We start from the raw sequence: 20,616 nt of genomic DNA on the forward strand, positions 1-20,616 counted from the left end.
GCCGGGCAGGGATCCTGAGGAGCTGTTTCAAACCTCTGAAGCTGGTTCTCTTTCCTGTTCACAGGATGAATACCAGTTCTGTTACCAGGCAGCGCTGGAGTATCTGGGAAGTTTTGATCACTATGCAACATAAAAAGCCATCCGTTGTGCAGACTCTACCAACCACTTAAGTCCTGGAAGGCCTCTTTTGACCCAGGAGGAGCGCTTGAACTTACAAAACTGAATCAGAAGAAGTATCTTTTCATCTGGACAATGCATTGGGGAGCAGGGGGAAGGACTGAAAGGAACACCCCTTCAGGAACTCCATGTTGTAACCTGGACCGCGAAGAGGCAGCTCAGGAGATTGCTGGAGGACTGCTTTAAGTGGTGAACTGCTCTTGTTACCTCAAGTGGTGTTCGCTGTGGAGGACGTATGGACATCATGAAACAGATCCAAAAGCTAAAACACACCTTGCGAAACGTTACCGCTGGAGAAGGGAAGGAAACCGACTTCGGTTACATCATTAGAGTTCAGTTTATTTACTAATATAGTTGGCAGTCTTTAAAGGAAGTCACTTGCAGAATTGAAGGTGTTCTGTAAAAGATAAGAAAAGGAACTAAATCTCAACACTTAGGCAAACTTAGGGTCAGGAGTTCTTCTAGCTGGAGTCTTACTAACCTCAGTATCAACATTGGGATGATTCTGGGCTTACAGGCACCTTGCAAACAGCATTCACTGAATGCCCCTGCCACGCAAGAGGTTTTATAGCTCACATTTTGAATACTTGGAACATTCCTCATTTCTTCTAATTCCAAAATTTATTTTTTAGGATATTTAAAATTCTAGAGAAAGAGATACAAGACCCAGACCTGGCTGTGTGGTGTGGCCCCCTCCCCTCGCACACCCCTGGGACAGGTAGAGCTGGCAGCTCTGCTGGGCTGGGATCGCTGACTGCTGGTTCCCTTCCCCCTTTTCAGCACATCCAGCTCCACAAAGGCATTAAGTTGAGCGGTGGTGGGACGCCCCGTAAAGGCGGCCCCTTTCCCATTCTCTTTGCACATTCACACCCCCCCACCACTTCTGCTGCAAGCAGCTGTGCCGCCCCGCCAGCTCCGGCCGCAGAAGGCCAGGAGCATCTCTCCGCAAGGAACCCGAGAAGCACCCTTAAGAAATTTATTTCCAATAGCCAGCCGCTTCTTGCTGCCACCCCTCACCTCTGAACACAGCGGCTCTCCGGGAGCGATGCAGAGAGATCTCAGGACTGTCCCGGTACCACATCACACCAAGCCCGTTGGCACAGCTACGAACGTGCCCTAGCTGTATAAATAACTGGGAAAGATCAAGTAAGATGCATTCAATGGCATATACTGTGAGTGGCTTTCTTTAAAGTATCGATGTAACTGTAACAAGTGACATTACCTTTTTTTTTTTTTTAAATAGTGTATTTTTTCCTTTTTTTTTTAAAAAAAGACAAAGAATATCAGTCAATGAATTTAAAAGAAAAATTTGCTTATTTGTTCATATTATGTTCAAAGACAGTCTATTTTTTCACTGTAGAAATGTTACGTGTAATGGCTGTGATATATAAAAATGCAGTGCAAATTGCTACTTCTACATATTGCTTTTCTACCATTTAAAAGGTTTAACTTGCTCATGTAAGAACAAAATGTCCTTTCTGGATTTTTTTTTTTTTTTTTTTTTGGGTTCTTTTGTTCTAAATCGCAGACATATCACGTGTCTCCGGAAGGGCGCGAGAGCGGCAGGCAGGCCCCGACGGCGGCAGTGCCAACCCCCTCCCCTTCAGCTGTGGCCGTGCTGCCCGCTCTTAACAGGGCCAGGGCTGAACTGGGAGACTAAACCATACCAGTGTCTTAAGATGATTGGAGACAGAAAGACGGCGATTTTGGAGCCGTGGCACACGTCAGCGCACACGCGGGGTTTTTAACATCAAACGTGGCACGGAGGTAACGGCCCAAGTCTGTACGTGCGCTGGGTTGTAGATACAATGCTCTCACAAGTCTCTGTGACAAGGAGTTTTCTCGCAGAAGGGCACAGAGGAAAAGACGCACTGCCCTGAACACTGCTTGCCTGTGACTTTACCTTTTTTTATTTTTCTAGAATGATTAATCATGGCCATCAAGTGCTACCCAGAAAACCCCACAACAGTCTATTTCCTGTCTTTAACTGAAAAAGAAAAAAGAAATTAACAAAAGGCTTCTTTGAGATTTTACTTCTTATTTGTGTGAAAGTTGCCCAAATTTTTAAGTATGTTGCAGCAAAATCTTACAGGACAAGTTGGGGGGAGGGGGGAGGTTTTTTCCTTTGTATGAGAGCAAAGTGCTGTTGCTTTCACACTGTTATTTCAAACTGAACCAGTAAGTGGTTTTCATACCACTGTGTATGTAGATATATTGACTTTGTATTAAAGGAAGATTGTCTGAAAGGCCTGACTGCAAACCTGTTTGTTGGTAGGAGCGGGCACCGACCGCAGCGGTTGCTCTGTGTAACGCAGCGACTGCAAAAGCGTCGTCGCTGGCGCCCAGGTAGCAGGTTGCTCTCCCTCTGCTGTGCTTATGCTCCTTCTAAACATAGGCCACCTCTTTTCCAAGCCAGACGTGGTTGCAAAGAACCGAGCTCAGTTGGAGACCGGGCGGCCGCAGGCCATGCTTGCTGCTACTTTAGCTGTAGCAGTGTGGACTTCGGCATGAGCGCACACAGGGCCGTGGCTCAACGGAGAAGCCGTGGTGGCAGGGGTTATGCTTACCCTGAGGTTTAAAACCTTGGGTGACATTTCTGCTGACTTGTCTACATTTCCCTTTCGGGGGCCAGTGCCTTTGAGAGGAGTAGAACCCGTCCGACTCAGTCTGGAGTCCAGAGGGGCAGAGGTTGCCAAAACTGTTCAGGTGCCTGGCACTGGCTGACGGCTCCAAGCCTGCAAGGAGGGGGGAAAAAGAAATAAATCTCGGTGAACAGACTTACCCAAAGCAGAAGGCAGCAAAAGCCAAAGGTCCCATGTGAAGCTCGTGGCCGCAGCAGACGGCAGTTCCCACGGCTGCACTGAGGGGAATTGTCCGAGAGGAGAAAGCAGCTCGCAGCTCCTCCGTGCCTGGCAAGGCCTGCGCCGCCATAACCTGCTGAAAGCACAAAATGTCTCGGTGCCAACCTGAGCCACTTACAAAGCTTTGTCCAGCTGAGCCAGAGTTATAGCTAATAAGCTAAACCTTAGTCTTTAGTAGGTCTGTGCTCACAGCGCAGGCTCAGTCCAGACTCAGCGTCCCCCGCAGCCACGTGAGGACAGAAAGGACGCAGGCGGGGAGAGGCTGGCCAGGACACCGCCTTTGGAAGCAGCAGGACAATGGGAATATTCTGTCAGCTTTTCCCCCTCCCTCCCCTTTACAGATGGGCTGTACCAGCACAAACCACCCCTCCCAACTACAATGACACCACCTAGCTAAAAAAAAAAAAAAACAAAAAACAAAAAAAAACCCCACACCCCACCAAGTTAGCACAGAACCATGCTCAAACAGCAAGAAGTGAGCCGTGACCCCAGGGACCTGCGTCCCCTGCAAAATGCTACTCCAGGCAATAGATGGAGCAGGTGGGGAGCCAACCAAACAGCAACAGCCCTGATGGCACAGGAATAAAAGGGGGCACGGGGAGATCACCTGGTTTATAATTGTGTCTCATGTATGTGAGTACCTTCAGGCAGTTACAGGAACAGCAATGATTTTTGACTCTTCATAATCTCCTGGATTCATAAAGATAATTTGCAGCACTGAACTCTACAGCTCAGGAGTACAACACAGGACGGCATTGTTCAACCTTGCATCACTCACTATGCTGATTTCTGCTGCGCACTTTATTTTATCATTGACGACTAGAAAGGAAAAACTGATTTTTCTTCCCAGCTCTGTTCATCAGCCTCCCTGGCTCCATCCTCTGCCTCCCAGCTCTCCTGCCATACAATGCTTGTGTCTCTTGTGACGCTAATCGCTCTCGTCACCACTCTCCAGTCTCTTATTTTTTGCACAATCCTTTTTTTTTTTTTTTTAGCTGGCATGACCATTCCCCGTTGAGATTAAAAAAAAAAAAAAAAAAAAACCCACACCTTACAGAACAGAAATAAAGACCACCCAGAGTACAGGAAGGTGAGTGACAAAGAGAATTGGAACAACAGCTGGGAACCAGGTAAAGCTTTAAAATTAAAAAAAACAAACAAAAAAAACCACACCACCCCACACACAACCCCCAACCCCAACCAATGCAGTAGAAAGCCAGTTAGAGAAGGCAATACAGATGAAATCTCAGCACAAGAGTAAAGCTTAGAAAAGCTGCAAAGACTTGGAATGATACTGAGTCTGCTGTGACACTACTGCAGTGGTGCTGGTCCTGCAACAGCTCTGCCCAGCCCATCAAGAAACACAAACATCATTGCTAGGAAAAAAAAAAAAAAAAACACACACCAACGCATTATCATCTTTGCCTTCTGATTTCCATTAAATCACTCCATGCAAAACTTAAAGTACATGAAAAGAAATGTAAGCAGTCTGTATTAGAGGTAACAAACTCAGCTCCCTGCTGCTCCTCACCCCATGAGATCAGGACAAGCATGCAGGAGGAAAGAGGCAGCAGCGCCCTCCATCCTGAGCCCACGGACACACTGGGATGCTCTGGAGAACGAGTCTGGCACAGGAAAAAAAAAAAAAAAACCACAACAACAAAAAAAACACCCACCAAAAAAAAAAAAAACCACCAAAAAAAAAAACAACCCACCCAGCTGAAGTGTCCTGATTTGGCCACTCAGCAAAATCCCACTGTCAAGGAAGGGAGCTGAGATGCCCATCACCAATAAATACCTCTGCAGTTCCCTGCAGCCGGAACTGGTGGGAATTCTGGGTTGGATGTACCAAAATAACCAAAACAAAGTGCTCGGTGGTCTGGGGTAAAAAAAAAAAAAAAAAAAAAAAAAAAAAAAAAACCCTCACATTGCTCAGGGCCAGGCAGGGGCTGACTCAGACCATCAGAGCCAAACTGTGCCAGTCCTTGCGCGTTTCGATACCTAAAGATAACAGCAGAAAAACCAAAAGCACCGCAAGCACAGAGTGGCTGCTACATACAAGCTGCTAAGGGCGAGAGGAATAGCAGCGGACCTGCAGAGACCTGATCTCAGCTCCACAAAAACCTCCTAGCTGGACCACTTGCTCCTTTGACTTCAGTCAGTGTAATGCATACTGCAAAGCTTTTCACAGATTCACTTTAGCACACAAGCTAACCAGCAGGTTTCCTGCTCTCCCTCCCTGTTTTAGACCAGGACATCCTCAGCCGAGTCACCACGAAGACTTGAAAAAAAATCTGCACGTAATATTCCCACTGACACAGCCCTTTACTGGTGCTCATAAGCTGCTGAAATTACATTCTAACTTGCGGTTTCTGAATGCGCTAGATCGATGCGCTAGTGGTGTGATTAAGCATAAATGATTCCGAGCGCCAGGATGTGCCTGGTACACCCTGGCTGAGCCACGGCGCCGGTCCTCGCTGCAAAGAGCAAATGAAATTGGAGTTCTTGCTACAAGCTCAGTCTTTCAGGGCTTGCTCTGCCAGACAGCACCCGCCTGAAACCTGGCACGCTGCTGACTTCCCTTTTATTTTAATTAAACACTAAGTGATGGTCCATTAATGCCCATTTTCAGCAGGGCAGCAGGGAAGGCTCTTGGTTCTTATTGATCCAAGGGTCTTTTTTTAATGTCTCTGTCTCCCTCTTTCTTTAATATGAGCTCCAACAGACAGCTTCGACAGCAAGTTTATTAGCAATGCTGGCACACGGTGGAAGGAGTCCATCTTTGCGGGTAATATTTTTACAGAACGGGACTGTCACCAGGGCTCTAGATCTGCACTGATACGATTCCTTACGGAGGACCCAGGTTAAAGCACAGACAGTGGCTTTACAAGGGACTCAGCTGCAGAGCCCTCTGTTACTAAAGGCGAGAGAGACGCGGAGAGCGGAGCCTAGCCCATCCCTCCACAACAGGCCACAGCGCACGTTTTCCTTACGGAGAGTGTCCGGGGATATTTCAGAGTTTGCTCCGAGGAGCAGCATCCCGCAGCAGCGGATTCAGGCAGGAGCAGCCCCGGTAGGACTCAGAGCTGACGCCGGCCAACGCTGGTCCCATCACCAGGGACCCCAGGTGACCCCCACCTTGCGCTAGACGGTACTCAGCCCCCCAGCCCCTCGCTGTAACCTTGCAGCCAGCGCCCACCCCTGCACAGCCCTCCGGGTGGATCTCAGGGCACTGCTGACATCATTTATATGTAAATCCTGAACCGATTCTTTTCACAGTTTAATAAATGTGTCTTTAAGCCGCCCCCGCCCCAACATAACTCTACGTATGCTACGTCCAGACTCATTTCTGCATTACTCTTCCTCTGCTCGAGCGCAGCTGCTGGAAGGCCACCAAGCCCCTCTCCAGGGCCACCTGCAGACCCCAGCCCACGTCCTGGCACAACCAGGACAACCCCACCCTGCCCGGTCCAGCCTGACCGCCTCACCCCCAGGCAGCGGAGACCCCCCCGTGTCCGTCCCTCCGTCTGCGGTGGGATGTCCCGCCGGGGCCGCGAGGACAGAGCAGGCACCCGGACCCCCACGGCCAAGCCGGTGCTGCCGCAGGAAGCCGCGGCTCCCCGCAGCGATGGGCCGGCGCGTCAGCTCACAGCAGCAGCTCGTCCCAGTTCTCATTTACACCACGCTGGGCAAAACCAGCTCGTGCATCAGACTTAATTTGCACCGGCCTGGATGCCAAATCACTAAGGGGTTGATTTGCAAAAGCCCCTACGCCTCTGCACAAACCTAAACCAAGAGCCCCTTCAGTCCCCTGCAGCAGAACAAAGACTTTAAAGTAGATGTAACTGTAATTTACATTCCAGAGGAAAAGGAAAAGCCTTTCTTGGTTTACAGAATTACCCAAGTGGCAAACCAGTTCCCAGGCCAGGAGAAATTCTTCATGTTGCAATATGCCTTAATTATACCAAGAGAAGCAGTAACAGAATGAGAAATCAATTCCTTCTCCTAAATAAGATGGTTGCAAATTCCAAGTCGGTAACTGAACAGATGTAGAACTGAAATGGAAAAAGTAAATACCCTCGTAGGCGCTGAGAAAATTGTCTTACTATCTCAACAAGTGCATCCACTGGGAAAGGGATACAGGGAGACTGCTCCCAAATTTCCTAAGGAGGAAACCACAACAAGTTCAATCACTTTTATGGCAGCGTCACAACACATCCCTGAACGGACATGCCACTGCCCCTTCCCTGCGCCCACGGCTGCCCAGAAACCCTCTCTCCCCTTCCAGGAACAAATCCCATGTTGAAGCACGACGGAAGCTGCAGCCCAAGAACCGTCACAGCTTGCCCTCCTTGCACCCGAGCTTCTGTCCCTTCTGCAGGGTCCGAGGGAAAAGCCCACCCCTGGCGACCACTTCCTTGCCACCAACTGCTCACACCCCTCCTGCCCTTGGCACCACCCTCAGCTCGTCCAACACCAACTCTCGGAGCCATCCCAGATCCGTGTGGCAGCTGTTCTGCAAGGCCAAACACCGTTCCAGCCTGGAGCGGAGCCCGGTTACCCAGTGAAACCCTCTTACGTTGGCATGCCAAGAGCGTCACCCCAACACCTTTGACTCCCCGAACCCCAAGGACGGTCCCTCAGCCCCTGGTTTGCCAGCCCAAGCGTGCGGACGTGAGACGCCCCGGTCGTTCCCCTCTTGGGCTGATGGGCATTGGTGGTGCTGAATCGGGCTGGATGGATCCACCGCACATCCCCATGCCCCCAGTCCATCTACAGATAAGCGGAGTTGATAACATTTGGCTCACTCTGCACACGCTGACCTCTCAGCTAACAGCAGGATTGGGACTCAGCTCTGCCAGCCGTGGAGATCCACAAGACAAATCTAAGTTTGAATCCCAAGTGCTGCTTTCGCTTGACCTGTAATTTCCTGTGAGAGGTGACGCAGGAGGTGTTAAACGTGGTCGTGGAAAGGAGACGGCTTCAGCCCCCGTCGGCGCCTGCGGAAGGCCAGGGAGGAGGGTAAGGCTCAGCCCCTCTGCTTTTACTGGGGTTTGAAACATCTCTGGAGCGGAGGGGGGTACGTATTTGAAAGTCGCATTTAGGATACAGCAGATAAAGAACACAGAATTACAAAGAAGGTGAAGAAAACACCGTCCTGGTGACTAACCAGGGCATAGCCGTGCCCCCACAAGTAGTAAAGCAATCTCGTTTGAAAACTTCACCCGGGCGTACAGCTGTGCCTGCCTCTTGCGCCTGCATTAACTATTCACAATAAAATCAAATTACCAGATTGTTTCAAACCTGGGAAGACGGCTGAAGCCTGAACAGCAGCGCTACGTTTCTATTTATTAACAGTGCGCTCCCTCCAGCCATTTCACGTATTCATCCCCGTCCATCTTTAATCTGCCTATTTTTCTGTTGTCTACTTATCTGTCCATCCATCTATGCACTAGAGCGATAACTCTAGATCCCTTTGCAATTTGTACAGAGATCAAACGCTGCTGCTGCCGTCTCATCACGCCTTTATCTCTCAAAAGACCGACACGCACAATTCCCTTGCAGTCATTAAAGAGAGATTCCTGATTACGAGTTTGGGGCCCCATCCATCTGTGTACGTATACGGCGATGCATACATACAAGCACACACGTACATGCAGATGGCAATCCCAGATTAATAGGTTACACAAGGGTTTTATCCCAGGCTTACTGAGGATAATAAACCCCTCTAAAAAAAATTGTGTCCAAATGATTAAAAAAAAAAAAATCTTTTCTTTAAATACATAACATTCTGCCTGAGCTGCATGTAAGGTGTTGTTCAGGAAATTGCTAAACATTCCTAATTTAGGTTCCACTTCCATCGGCCCTTCCTCCCATCTCCTTCCAGCTGGGAGAGCCAAGCGCTTCCCAGCGGAATAACCAACGGCCCCACGGCATGGATGGGGATGGCACACTGGTATTTCTGTGGACAAAGAATGAGCCAGACTCATTTTATGTATATACACACACACACACACACACTTGAATATTTTTAGGGCCCTGTTTAAGGCTCGGGAGGTGTCTACCATTGGGTTACGCCTCAGGAGAAGGAAGGTGGGGTGGGGAGATGCCTGGAGGAGGCAGCTGCACTGACGGCTCCCAGTTGCACAGCCCAGGCTCCACTGGAGTTTCTGCATTTCCAGGACTCACCATTAAAATAAGCAGATGTCCCACTTTAAAGACAGGGGTGGGGAAAGGGGAGTTGCGAGACCTTTACTGTGCAGTTTGTTTAACCCACCTCAAATGCTCTGGGTTGGGTTTTGCTGTTCCTCACCATCACGGCAACACCAGGACTAGACCAGAGCAACTTCCTTCACTTTCCTTGGCCAAACCCAGACAACAACAAGGAACGGACAATGCAATCTGGTGGAAATCTGTATTTGATGTTCCTTTTTGTAATTCAGTCCCTTACAGCAACCTAACTCATTTCTGCCAGACATCAAAGGGAGTTTTCTTAATAAAACCTAACCGCAGCTTTCAACACAACTCATCGTGGCACAATCATATCAAGACATCTCAAGAAGGCCAGATTTTTTGAAGGCATCTCCACTATGTTCCAAACCTCACCAAGCTGTTGTTCCAAACAGGTCGGCACTGGCACCTCCAGCGTTACTGTCAGAAATACGATACAGCAGAAATAGGAAGCTCTTCCAGTGACCTGCAGCCCCGAGTCTTCCAAAAGGACACAGTGACAGCAAGTTAAACAGCAGCAGAGACCTTCTGCTTGGTTTGTTAATCCATACGATCATTTTAAAATAGATAAAACTGAAATAACATTTTCCATACTGCTACATTTAACAGACAAAAGAGGACACAGCAGAGATTTATACATATTCTCCTAAAATGTGGGGGAGGAAGAGACAGTGAAATTTTGGTGTAATATGCATCCATCTTCACTTCCTCCAAAACACTACAACGAGATGAAGCTTGCGGAGCATTTGCCTTGGGGGTGAGGTGCAAATCCTTCCTACAGACTGGCCTGGAGATGACAGTCGAGGCATACGGCACCTCACTGAATCACACAGCCAGAAATATAATGCAAATGACAAAAAAAAGAAAAAGGGAAATTATTAAAAAAAATACCGTGGGCCCTGCAGATATTACCCACGAAATATTTTTAGGGGTTGAAGAGATGCTGAAGCTTCCGAGAAGCGATGCCAGCTTTCAGTGAGCCCCAAGAAGCAGGCTGGATGAGTGGGGCCGTGCTTCTCCGTCTCCTGGCAGCTCCATTTGACTTGAGTTTGCCCTGGGGGGTCTCCCTGGATGCCACATGGTCACCACCACCTCCGGGACAGAGCAGGATCCACATGAGCTTTTTCACACCCCCACCAAACCCTTACAGCCTCCTGGGGCAACTGGTGCCAGGCACTTTGTACCAGCAAACAACATTGATTGGGGGGGGGGGGGGGTGAGACACAGACATTTTGATCTCCAGCGCCCCCCCCGCCAGTGGGACGGTGAAAATGTCTTGGGAGAAGATGGAGGAAGGACAAGAGAGTAACAAAGGGGAACAAGTTGGGAGGACTATTGCTAAGAAACCGCCAGTACCTGTCGCTGCAGATCCACCACATCCTGCAACAGAAGCCCCACTGACCTTCGCCCGTACCAGCTAACCTCCATCCCGGGGAAAGCAAAGCCTCTCGGTGACGCTGAGCCGCTGCCCGGGGACCTGCCTGGCCGCCCCTGCACCAGCAAGTGCAGGATGGAGCAGGGCTGGAGCAAAGCAGGGCTGGAAAGTGGCTTCAGGTGTGTGATTCGGGCAGCAAAGCAGCTGGGCAGCACTAACGGCCCCTTCCTGGCCACAAACAAAAGAATTCACGTTGTTCTCTGCTTCGTTATCTGAAAGAGAAGCAAAGAGAAAATCTGCTACAGCCATCATACAAAAGAAAGGATCCCAGAAAACTGCACTTCCAAAATTAAGAGAAAACTGGTGGTTGACCCTCGTGTTCTCAGCTTCGGAGGCTGTTATATTCAGAAGACGCTGCTCAGACTCCCAGACCCTTTAACAACACTTACAAAGCTCTTTGTCTGGCGGGTGGGATGTTCTGCTGTGTAGGAGGAAAGGAGGGACATCTCTCCTGTCCCAGTTCCCCTGAAGAGCAGGACTCAGAGGTGACCAGGCCGTGACGGCAAACAATATTCGTAGCCAAGCTAAGAAAGTGCCAGAAGCGACTGAAGAAATCCCACAGCGGTGGCACGGCAGTGAATAAGGTGCCGGGAGGAGGGAAGGGAGGATCTTCGTGTCAGCACGGTCTGGTCAGCCAGGTTCAGCTGGAAAGGGCACGACAGAAACCATCTGTGCCAAGGATGATGCAACACATGAAAAATTCCTTCTTTGAAACGGTCTCGTACCAGTGACAGGCCACAGACCAAATCCCACTCTCTCTGTTCCATGATGAACACCTCTGTCCCAATCCTTGTCCTTTCAGTCTAAATCTCTGCAAAAGCCCTGCAAAGCAGAGGGTCTGGAGACTTCAGCTTTTTTTTTTTTCTTTTTTTCCTAGGGCCAATTTAGCATTACTCTTGTGAAGCAGCAAGACCAAGAAGTCATGTTCATCTCCCACAGACATTTATTCACAAGGGAGACCTCGTGCTCTTCTCACTGTTTTCCACAGCCCTCGCCAATCTGATCTCAAACCACCGTGTCCTTTTTCCCTGTGCCAGCGAGGTGGAATTCCCACCGTGGTGCCATGCACGGCCTGTACTGCGATGACATGGGACTGGGTGAATTTGGGACAAAACGATGAGCTGCGGGGCAACGCTTGTCCAAGAGAGCGGAGTCGCAAAAGCAGACTCAAACAGGAGTTTAAACAAAGAAATCATAAACGACTTGCTCACCTCCGGCACGCTCTCCTGCAGAGCGGAATGCCGTTTCATGGACAGCTGTCTGCATGGGTTTAATATCTGCGCAACTCCACCGAGGCAGGTGCGTTCAAACTCCCCGGTGATGATTTGCAAAGGCTCGCTGAGGGCTCGCTCCAGCCCTTCACAGAGGACGAGAGAGGCAGAAACAAACCATCTACGGGTCTAATTCGTACGGCAGGTCAGCATCAGAGGGGGAAGCGATCCACAGGCGACATCTGGAAACACAAAATTCACCTTTTTAAGCGGGAAGAAATGCTTTCACAATTTCTTGGCCTCAAATGTCTCAGTCCCCATCTCCCACTGCCATCCCATCGCACCCAACAACCCGCCTCCCTCTCCTTCGGGCTCCCAGCCGTGCAGGGGGTTCTTCTATTTTAGGGTATCACCTCTTAGCTACGGAGGAAATTTTTAGGTTGAAACCTAAAGATAAATCAAAACAAATTACTATTCCACCAGGAAAAGCAGATTCAAATTGCTGCGCAATTTTTTATCTAAATAATGTTTAAATTTTAAAAAGGGGGGAAAAAACCTAATTACATCTTTGTGTGGAAGATCATAAATCACATAATTACAATGGGAACCTGCATCTTTCCAACAGACTAAAAGCAGACTACACAAGTTCTTATCTCATTACTGTTTAATTAAGAATTATGTTTGAGCATCTTCTTTTTAATTATCATGGAGCCCAGATGACTTCTAATCTCTTTTTTACCCAAAGTGAGGGAGGGTGCTGTCCAAAATGGGCGCTAATGAATTTACAATTTGCTCTTTGGGGAACTTTAATAAAATTACTCCACAGAGAAGATTAACACTGATAAAGTGAACTTCCAAAGAGAACATTTGGTTCCTTTCAATTAGCATCACACAAGTGTCAGCAGCTCGTAAGGGGGATGCTGAAATGGTACTTTTTTTGGGGCAGGGATGGGAATTTTGAGGTAGGAGAGAAGGTGGTGCACTGCTCCGTGTCTGCGGCTGTACCTACACCCCAAAACAGCCCCACACGGGAGCGCAGCCATGGAGGGGAAACGGGGGGCGGCAGAAACCAACACCCGCGCCTGCAAACGGTCCCAGCACTCGTTAGACTTAAAAGACTTGTAAATGGCTTCTCGCCCATCAGATGGAAAAAGATCATATCCTAACGACGCTTCGTCCCGCACTTACCGTAAAAATCTTAGTCAACATCTGAAGAGAAAACCTCAGAATGGCTGTATTTTATTTTTTTGCTGTCTCTGGATAAACACCCGTTTACTAAGGCTGCAGGTGCTTTGCGTCCATCTACACCAGAACAGTTACTCAGCGATAACCGAGTCAGAGGCAGCGGGATTCCTCCAGCTCCTGAGACGCTCCAGTTCCTTCCTCTTAACACCAGGGGAAAGTCTGCCCCATCAAAACATTTTGTCACCGAGAGCCTCTTGTACTCAGTGCCACACTACGCCCCGCTGACTATCATCACCCGAGGTAACTTGTTGCAAAGAGCACACATATATTTTTTTTTTAAACCGAGCACACAGCAAACACCTTTTAATTCAATTGGTTGAATCGACACAGAGAGATTATTAGTTTTCAGTAAGATTTGATTCAATTAATTAGCCTGAAAATATCAGCACAGCCAGGCAAGCAAAGAAAAACAGAGATAAATCCCTGCCACAGCACTGCTTCATCTTTTAAAGGCAATTAACTCTTAGTTATTAGCTTTTAATTAGGGAATAATAATGACACCATTAATACAGTTTATTATACTTGTCAGTAGACAGCTGTTCCAAACAGATTTTATTATCAGATCTTGGTGGCTTTTGTCTGCTCCCTCGTTTCTAGGGGGAGGCAGCGACCCCCCCGGGCCCCGGCTGGGGAGTCCGGGGTGAAGCACCCGGCTCCTGCCACGCAGAGCTGCCCTGCTCCGGGCTGGGTCCGTGTCCTCCCACCCGGCCCCTTTCCAAGGAGAGGTGCAGAATCAACGTCAGCTCCCTCCGAGACTTCAAAAGAGCCTGACGTAATTCACAGGGATTTTACTTTTCACTTTTTTTTTTTTTTAACCACCTAAAACGGTTTCTCTCTCGGAGAATTCTGGTGGCAGCAGGATCCAGCCCCGGCTGTGCATTTGATGTGTCTCTCACGGGTAATTCTCATGCCTTTCCTAGGGGGGATGCTGGATCTGCGCCAGATCGGCTCCTAACATCTGAGACAGCATCCGACTCGCCAAACGTTTACGATGCCAAAAAAAGATTCACTGTTTTATTTTGTTTTCTTCTGAGCTTATCCACCTCGTTGGAAGCGCAGCGTACGCTTAGAGCACAGCAGAGAGGATTTAGAAGCAAATAATCACTTTAAAGAAATTAAGCATCCTGAATAAGTTTGTCCATTCATAATCTCATTCCGCCCCACTGCTGGGTGCGTGTCACTACGAGAAGGCAGCTGCAAAGGGTGGCAGAAATTCCATGTAATACTGTTTCTTCTTGCCCCCGATTTACCCTGAAACTGTAAACTTCAAATCCTTCTGTAAGAGTAACCACTACCACATCAGCAGTGGCAAACTGCCTCAAGTTTTCTTGATGCTTTATTATTTCTTTGTCTACTGCATCGCTAAAATAAAATATCCGGAAGGCTCATAATTACGTATGCTGTCGTATACACAGCAAACCACACGTTCCCATTATTTGCACCGTCATCCTTTTTCGCTGTGTCCTAGACAGAGCTGTGGTATGTCCCCAGCAGAGACTGCAAACCATTTCCAGGGCACAAGCCTGTCTTAACTGTGGTTTATTATTCCTATACCATACAGTCTTAATCCCAATTGTGCAGGATTCTACTGTAATACAAAAATGTAATGCAATAAATTTCCCTGATTTACTTTGGAGTTAATAAATCACAAAAACACTGAAATAAAAAACAAGTGTAAAATGCTGTGCTGGGTTCCACTACCTTGATTTTAACATCTTTTGCCGCCTTGGTCTGCACTGGAGGAAGCCCAAAGGGAAATACCAGGAGCTCGGAGGAGCTCAGTGCTGAAAGCCCGCTCCTGGCAGGCATTTTCCTCCTCCTCACCCAACACGGTGCAGTCAAGTCCCGAGGAAAGACGTTAACCTCGCGTAGGAATAAAGCAGCTGGAAGAACCTATTTGCAATTTTCTACAGGAAAGCAGAGAGTTGTTAAATTGAAAGCAAAGCTGTTCACAAGAAGAAACTTCCCCTACTGAGAACCGACATAAAAATAAGAAGGAAAAGGATGGCAGGATTATAACCGTCACCATACGGATTTAGGAACTGAGGCACAGAAGAGCGCGATGCTGTACCTAAGGCAGGAGGCAATGGCAGGACGAACATCGTCATCAGGAACTACGTGGGGACACGGCAGCTCTCGGGGCAGACAGCCCAGCTTGCTCCGGAGCTCGGCGGAACCTCCCAGGAGCTAATTTCGTTCTCGTTTTCACCCCTGCGCTGACAGGGGCTCCGGGTCCCAGGTGCGATGCTGGAGGCGTTTTGCGCATTTGTGTCGGCACGCAGCTCCCAAAGCGCAGAACTTCGCTGTTCCTTCACGCTGGTGACTAAGCCTGAATATTTTAGGAGAAACTGTCTTAGACATCTTGACGCAACTATAAAAGCTTCTCAGCTGAGGGGGTTTTTGTGCTCAGCTGTATCCAGGCAGAAGTCGGGAGAGGAAAACCCACAGAAAAACTGAACTTCTTCAAACTTTGTCTCCAAAGTACATCCGATGCCTGAGATCGTGAGACGCTTCAGTGCTACTTTCCTCATGTAGCAATAAACAGCTTGAAATGAGGGTTGTAAGGGAACTCTGATTAGTGCTCTGGTAGCACTAGCACTGCCGAGAGCTTGTGACGATTCACCTTTAATTTAAGTACCATCACCTGAGGTCACGCAGCCGTGCTGGGAGGGAAGAGCCTCAGTCCAGGTCCCCAGAGGAAGATGGGTTCCTCCTGGTCTTCAGCAAGGAAGGTCAATCGGACGCGACCAAAAGGAACCCCCCACGAGCTCGAGGGGCAGGAGAGAATTAACTTACCTGCGACGGTTCTCTGTGGTCCCACGCGCCTCCCCAGCGCTCCCAGGCTCAGCCTAGAAGCCGTCCCTGCCCCGCACAACGCCGAGGGCTCCATGCGCACATGGGTGTCCCCCAACGGGAACACAACGCATCCACGGCGGGCAAATCTGCGGAGAGGAGCAAACGACAGAACGGTTAATGCTTTGCCTCTCTCGATTTGAAGAAGGGACAAGAAAACTTGTCGGCAGCCCGGGGGCTGCGGGGAGCGGCCGTGGCTCCACAGACCCCAGCCGAAGGCGAGGGGAGCGCAGCCCCTGCCCCGAGCCCCCCATCCCCGTGTCAGTCTTGCGCCGGGGGATTAATTCCCGATTTTACCGCCGCTCTTTATCAGGGAGACAGCTCTGAAAGGCACAAATTTTCTCCCCCACAATGGACCTGTCACAATGACAATTATACTTAATAGCGGCGGTTCAGCCTTGCCTTTCGGGGTGCTGATTATGGCAGTAAATAGAAGCACATCAGAGAGGTGACAAGACACTGACAGGCTGTATTCACACTGCACCGGGGGACTGGAAAGGCCCCCTCACGCCGTGGTCTCAACAGAAGAAACCCAAGGGGACGCTCTCTTTTATTGGTGAGGGGGGAGAGGTAGGAGCGTGAGGTTAAAAATACGCTGGTGTAGGACTGGGAGCGGCCGGGAGAGCCCAGGCTGCAGTGGAAAGTGTGGAAGGAAAAACCCAGTGTGCCAGAGGAAATCAGTGGTTTGTTTCCCCTCTCTGCAGTCAATCACCTGCCGAGAGTGAAATATTGCGGTGATTCTAGCAGTGCTATAACTAGACATGAAGTTTGGTCTTAGTGCTTTCAGAATAAATCTTTTAAAAACATAAAACAATGTCCGAAGTCAAGGGAAGCACCTACAAGTGTAAACCGGGGTTGGAAGGCTCGATGTCGGGGTTCCCTTCCCAGCTTTATCACAGGGTTGTTGGGAAATCCCTGCACAATTTTCAAAAAAGGGAGCTTCGATGTGCCGCTGTAATAAATCAGAGCGCTGCTGCTCATCGCAGAGCTCCACGGGGATCACGCCATCTGAAAACAGGGTCGCAGGATGGGCCGGAGGACGTATTTGAAGACCGAGTGTTAGGTACTCAGGTCTGAGCATGAACATCTCAATCCCAGATAGAAAAAAACCTAAATGAGGACATCTCTTACTACTGAGAAAAACGGCAGAGAAATTAATTTGGACAAAATGGGCTAGGTCCTTGATTTGAGAACATTACAGAAGTGTGAGAAATCATAGCATTTAATAAGCAGCCAATCATCTATGTTCTGAAGTAGTAAAAAATGTTAGGATAAATTGTTCCTGTAAAACAGAAACATCCCTAAGCAGTGGGATCTCACAGAAACAGTTGCAGTCGGACAGATTTTTCGCTACACGCTGACAAAAATCTCACACTAATCACCCAACGCAGGACACAAAGCTACTGGATTGCAGTGTTAATTCCGTGCTATATCTCAATCCCAGATTAATCAGATGCACCACTTCTTCAGCCTAGATATTCTCTAGTGGCTCCAAGCTATTAAGATAACAAAAAGGAAATAAACCTCAGATCTAAGTGGAGACACAAGGAAATCGGACTTGCACAACAGCCCTTCTCCCCATCTCATTGCTTCTCCACGTAGAAAATTGTCCAGTGACCCTTCTGCACCTACAATCAACTCAGATTTGATCTTTCTAGTCAGGCAGATGAATCCCTGCTATTCTAAATGGCAGCAGCATCTTGGCTTGTATCATGGGTAACTGACCATTCATTCCTAATCAAAGAAAATGTGCTGTGTTTTCGAGAGATGGTTCCGTTAAATGAAGCAGATGAGCAGTGGATCTGTCCATTTATTTATTTTTAAACCATGATCTGGGGCACATGGGAGGGTATCACTCCCGTTTCAAGAGACAGCTTGGCTACGAGCTCATTTGCTGGGGGATATTAGCAGCTGGCATCTGAAATGGCAAGGCTAGGGTATAGGGGTAAGCCAAAGTCAACTGTGCTGAAACACAGCCAAATTCTTATTTATTCCACAGGAAAAGTGGCTAAGCTGTGGTCGCTATGTAATTCCAAACAGTATTTGCACAGTGACCTTTACGTTTCCCCTCTTGTAATCAAAAAAATTAATTGTTTTGCTCCTCTAATGCAGAATAGATAACTCCCAGTAATTTTCTATTCGTGTGCAAGTAAACCAAGTAGTTACCATCTTCTGCTATCAAAGCTGCCAAATAATTCTAGCTCAACATCTCCAACCCATTTGAGCCTTGGTATTTTGCCAAAGTTGGTTTGCCTTTTTAGTTTTTTTTTTTTTTGTGTGTGTGTGTGTGCCAGTACAGTTGTTCCTGAATTGAAAAGCAAGGGAGATGACCTGACCGTGGGGCTGGACATCAGGAACCCACAGGAACTCGTTCGGAGTGGTTCTGTTGGAATCTCAAGTATTTTGTTCAATCTTTATTCCTGTTGGCAAGGGAGCACTGGCAGGTATCACCTGTGTTAGGTACTCCAAAGCAGACAGTGTTTAAATTTCACAGGGTTAAACTTATTCACAAGGTCTCCTCATTAACCTGTAATGAGATAAAGGGACGAATTGTCCTTCTAACCCAAGAAACACGAAACTAATGCCACAGGAAATAACAAGGGTGACAAGAGGTACTCATCACGTGGCATCCTGCAGCCAGACACGCAGCAGCGACGTGTCAGACAACGGGAGGGTGTGGAAATAGCTGTACGGTAACTGTTATCACACCCACCTGGTGAGAGGGACAGCTCGGGCACTTGGCAGGTTCCACGCAGACAGCGTTGCTCCTTGCTTTAATCTGTCAAAGTACGATCGCACGTCTGAAAAAAACTCTTCTGCAAAGTCGCACTCTTTCCAACTTGGTCTGTTTGCAGGTCAGAACTTTGCAATCATTTAATTATTTCAAAAAGGGTGTAAAAAGGTTATTAGACCACACTTAGCTATACCGAAGGCAGGGAAAAGAAGCCCGAGTAAGAAAAGCAACAAGGACTTGCCTACTGCGGCACTATCCAAGGAACCTACTGCAGGAACGGCTTCACCTTATCCTGTGAAGAAATTCAAGCAAGAGAGAGAACTGGCATAAGGAACGTGCTGATCTGTCTCCGGCTTCCTCTGAGCCCCCAGATGAGCGCTGCCCGCCACCACAGAAGACATGCTCTCAGGAGAAATTCCGCTAGTTCAACTCAAATTGCTATTAAACTAAAATAGCAAAGTTTAGTTTAAAACAGCTCCTGATTACCTTAAGCTAAAACTCCCCGAGTAAACCACTGAAACCAAAGCAAGGGCATTCTTCCAGAAGGGAATTGCACCTGTTTAATGAGTAGTTTTATTAAACTGGTGCAATTTGTTCAAGCTGAAGGAGAATTACTGATGAAGAACTAATACGAACAGCAAGGGAAGGGGAACAGAGAAAAATCCCCACAGAATAACCTCAAGAAACAGAAGCTCTGCAAAACTGGCCAAAGCACAGATGTCTACAGCATGTGACAAGGTTTTTTCCATCATCTGCTCTTTCCCTAAACTGAAGAGTCACAAAAGTAAAGCAAATAGGAAAGGAGCAAGTACACTGAAGAGGGAGTGCCTGAAAGTGCGTGATGTCCTCCCATGCACAAGCAGCGAAGCTGGAAGCCAGGAGGAGAGGCTGTGAATGGGAGAGCCACAAAATACCAGGTGTGAACATGCTGGAGATTTGCAGGAACGCATTTCCAAGAAGAGTTGTTACAGTAGAAGATACCACAAGAAATCTTCCAGAGTGAGAGAACTGTGACGCAGCAGAAGACAAGGTTTTTTGGAAGTTGGGGCTGTCCATTCAGCTCCAGCACTAAGTAGCCTGACCCCACTCAACGCTGCTATTTTTAGTTTTCCAACTAATCCTGGCCTTTACAAAGAAAGGAAAATTTAAAAAAAAAAAGTAATTATCTCCTCCCTTTCTTCTCACCAAGCTAAAAATCTTTCTCCAACCAGACCAGGAGTTAATGAATCTCCATCCACTGTTCCACTCTCCGGGCACACGGCAAAAGCCTCTGCTGGCCTCAGAGCAGGAATAAGCAGCCTGTTGATCCCCATCTTCCCATTGCTGCCAGCAATTATCACAAAATGACTTTATTGTGCGTGTGACAGTTGGTGACGCTGACTCAGGGAGTTTTATCAGCAGTACAGGTTGCAAAACATCTGCTTGCGTGAAGGCACCCTGCTGTTCGCCAGCCCAAGCGAGCTGGACATGTGCAAAGCAGCAAGAAGAAACTGCGGTCCTTTGCGCAAGACAAAGCGCCGCGTACGGGCGTCTCGTCCCTACCTTGGCAACCCAGGTCCGTTCATGGCCAAGTCCCAAGCAAAGCACTCTGCAGGGCAGGACCAGGGCAAGCGCCAGGCAGGAGGAGGCTGCACAGCTGGGACCTGTGCGTGAACATGCTGTCCGGGCTGGAGGAGGGCAAACGGGCAGGACCCCGAGGATGGAGCTGGCACAAACGGAAAGGCAAAAGGAGGAAACCGAAATACGCTTTCGTAAGAGATGCAGCTTCAGCTGCATAGGTTTAAAAGATACACCCAAATACACCTTCTCCAGCGATACAGAAGTTGTAGAGGTTAGAAGAAGAGGCTAATGAGTTGTGCTCATCTACAG

General features: G+C 48.4%; 1 protein-coding gene and 1 long non-coding RNA gene across 11 annotated transcripts in view; one reads left to right on the forward strand and one right to left on the reverse strand.

The window, feature by feature from the left end:
• Positions 1-2,183, forward strand: part of PTPRS (protein tyrosine phosphatase receptor type S) — a 162,410-nt gene extending 160,227 nt beyond the window's left edge. For all 8 annotated transcript variants that reach the window (XM_054805126.1, XM_054805130.1, XM_054805129.1 and 5 more), the window contains one exon: positions 65-2,183. In XM_054805126.1, coding sequence (XP_054661101.1) covers positions 65-133 — 69 coding nt within the window. In that variant the 3' untranslated portion in view covers positions 134-2,183. The remainder of the gene's footprint in view (positions 1-64) is intronic.
• Positions 440-20,070, reverse strand: LOC129197127 (uncharacterized). Of its 3 annotated transcripts, XR_008574273.1 has the most exons (10): positions 19,956-20,070; positions 18,727-19,039; positions 15,957-16,102; positions 15,232-15,489; positions 11,916-12,157; positions 10,626-10,916; positions 9,645-9,749; positions 2,745-2,912; positions 1,195-1,309; positions 440-574 (listed from the first exon to the last, which is right to left on the reverse strand). It is a non-coding gene; the product is annotated as an uncharacterized LOC129197127 (long non-coding RNA). The 3 variants fall into 3 exon arrangements; XR_008574272.1 differs by having other exon boundaries at positions 9,645-10,916; XR_008574274.1 differs by lacking the exons at positions 9,645-9,749; positions 10,626-10,916.
• Between the last annotated feature and the right edge of the window lie 546 nt (positions 20,071-20,616).

Source organism: Grus americana, chromosome 28 (genome assembly GCF_028858705.1).
Source record: "Grus americana isolate bGruAme1 chromosome 28, bGruAme1.mat, whole genome shotgun sequence".
Classification (NCBI taxonomy): domain Eukaryota; kingdom Metazoa; phylum Chordata; class Aves; order Gruiformes; family Gruidae; genus Grus; species Grus americana.